The sequence below is a fragment of the Propithecus coquereli genome, unplaced genomic scaffold (genome assembly GCF_000956105.1).
Source record: "Propithecus coquereli isolate 6110/MARCELLA unplaced genomic scaffold, Pcoq_1.0 Scaffold1156, whole genome shotgun sequence".
NCBI classification, from domain to species: Eukaryota; Metazoa; Chordata; class Mammalia; order Primates; family Indriidae; genus Propithecus; species Propithecus coquereli.
In genome coordinates, this window is record NW_012135592.1 from 28,090 (window position 1) to 30,088 (window position 1,999).

At 62.9% G+C, this 1,999-nt stretch overlaps 1 protein-coding gene across 1 annotated transcript in view; it reads right to left on the reverse strand.

Annotated features, from left to right (window-relative positions):
* The window catches only part of LOC105821203 (putative GTP-binding protein 6), a 21,201-nt gene extending 19,370 nt beyond the window's left edge, over positions 1 to 1,831 (reverse strand). The window contains exons 1-3 of the mRNA XM_012657868.1: positions 1,589 to 1,831; positions 1,242 to 1,312; positions 219 to 377 (exon numbers count right to left, since the gene is read on the reverse strand). Of these exons, the coding sequence (XP_012513322.1) occupies positions 219 to 377; positions 1,242 to 1,312; positions 1,589 to 1,797 (439 nt within the window). The 5' untranslated portion in view covers positions 1,798 to 1,831. The remainder of the gene's footprint in view (positions 1 to 218; positions 378 to 1,241; positions 1,313 to 1,588) is intronic.
* Positions 1,832 to 1,999: the final 168 nt, after the last annotated feature.

A 1,999-nucleotide genomic window follows, 5' to 3' on the forward strand; every position in this document is an offset into this window, starting at 1 on the left:
CGTTTCCCGAGCCCACGGAAGGGCCCGGACGTGACGAGCGTGGGCAGGTGCCGAGGGGACACGGGGCGGGGGAGGGAAGCTCGGGCGGCTTCTGTGCCGGGCGTGAGTCTAAGGCTGCCTGAGACGGCTCAGGGCCCCAGACCGCGGAGGGACCAGGGCTCCGTCTCCCGCATCAGACGGCCCTTGAGGTCCAGGTGAAGACGCGCCTTCAAACTCACCGCAGTTGGTGTAGCCCACCACGGACACCACCGGGAACTCCCGCCGCGCGCGCTGCCTGCGCAGGACCAGCCGCTTCTTCCTCAGCCGCTCCAGGGCCCTCCTGAGCTTGGCCTCCTTCTCGCGCAGGAGGCGCTGCTGCAGCTGCATGAAAGACTCCCCTGAACAGGGATGACGCAGCGTGAGTGGCCAGAAGTGGGAGGCGAAGATGGCACATGCGCAGCGCCACGGAAGGGCCCTGCGGGAACGTGGGCCTCGCGTGCTCGATGCCTGGGGGGGCTCGGAGGAGTGGGGGAGGAGGAGAATGAGGAGGAGGAAAAGGAGGAGGAGGAGGAGGAAGAGGAGAAAGGAGAGGAGGAGGAGGAGTGCAGCAGGATGGTGCCTCTATGGAGCTGCAGGGTGGAGTCAGAGGATCCGCCCACATCTTGACCCCAGAGCCTGGGGAGGAGCCTTATGTGGGAACAGGATCTTGGTGGAGGTAAATAGTGAAGGATCTCGAGGTGAGGTCATCCTGGATTAGGGAGGTCCCTAAATTAGAGAGGGCCCCTCTGAGCATAAGAAATAAACCATTTCTCCCGTTAATCTGTCGTTGGTCAATTTAATTAGCAGACCCCAGTCATTGAACCTAAGAGAGTATGAAAAAGGTTTTGTTTTGGGTTTTTTTCTCCCCCTCCTTCAACTTATTTGTAAAAAGAGATCTTTGCAGATGTAATTAACTGAAGGATCTCCAGATGAGACCATCCTGGATTAGGGAGGTCCCCAAACCCAGTGACAGGTGTCCTCCTAAGAGACAGCAGAGGAGACACAGATGCAGAAGAGAAGCCACATGGAGACGGAGGCAGAGACTGGAGTGACGCGGCCACAAGCCCGGGGACACCTGGAGCCCCCAGGAGCTGGAAGGGGCAGGAAGGAGCCTCCCCTGGAGCCTGCGGAGGGAGCGCGGCCCCGAGACACCCGCGTCTCAGACTCCTGGGCTCCGGGACTGGGAGGGGACACATTTCTGTGGTTTCAAGCCCCCACGTCACCTGAGCCCATGATGTAGCGGGAGCCCCCTCCCTGTCGGTCCAGGTGAGCGACGCTATCTCTCAGGTTCGACCTGGTGTGGAGAGAGGAGGGACTCACCATCTGCACGACGCTCGCGCCTGCCCAGCGAGCGCCAGGCAGAGAGACGGCCTCCGCCGCGAGGGTGAGGGAGCGGCAGGGTCTCTGGGTGGGAGGGGTGGGCGCTGGGGCCTCCCCCCGTGTGGCAGGTCACGCACTGTCAGCAGGGAGCTCCCCCCTTTCCTGCCGCACGCACTCCCCAGATCCTCAAACACGGGAAAACGGAAAGGACACGCCGGGCAGTGCTGAGGCCTGGGCGTCCCCCGCGCACCTGAGCAGAGGGATCTCGGCCAGCGCCACCTGCAGCCTGGCCTCCTTGGTGCGGGCGTGGCAGCGGAAAATGTGCAGCACGACCGTGAACCGGTCGAACACCTCCACGCCCCAGGCGGCTTCCAGCTCTTTCTGGAAAAGGGGAGACCAGTGAGGGGACCCACAAGGGAACCCCGGCCTCGGAGGAGGGCAGGGCGCACGCGACTCCATCCCGCGATTCCGTGTCCCCTCCCGTCCCCAGCACAGCGCACCGCTGCGGCGTGACTCCTTTTTGTTCTTTTGAGACAGAGTCTCACTCTGTTGCCCAGGCTAGGGTGCCGTGGCGTCAGCCTAGCTCACAGCAACCTCAGACTCCTGGGCTCAAGCGATCCTCCTGCCTCAGCCTCCCGAGTAGCTGGAACTACAGGCATGC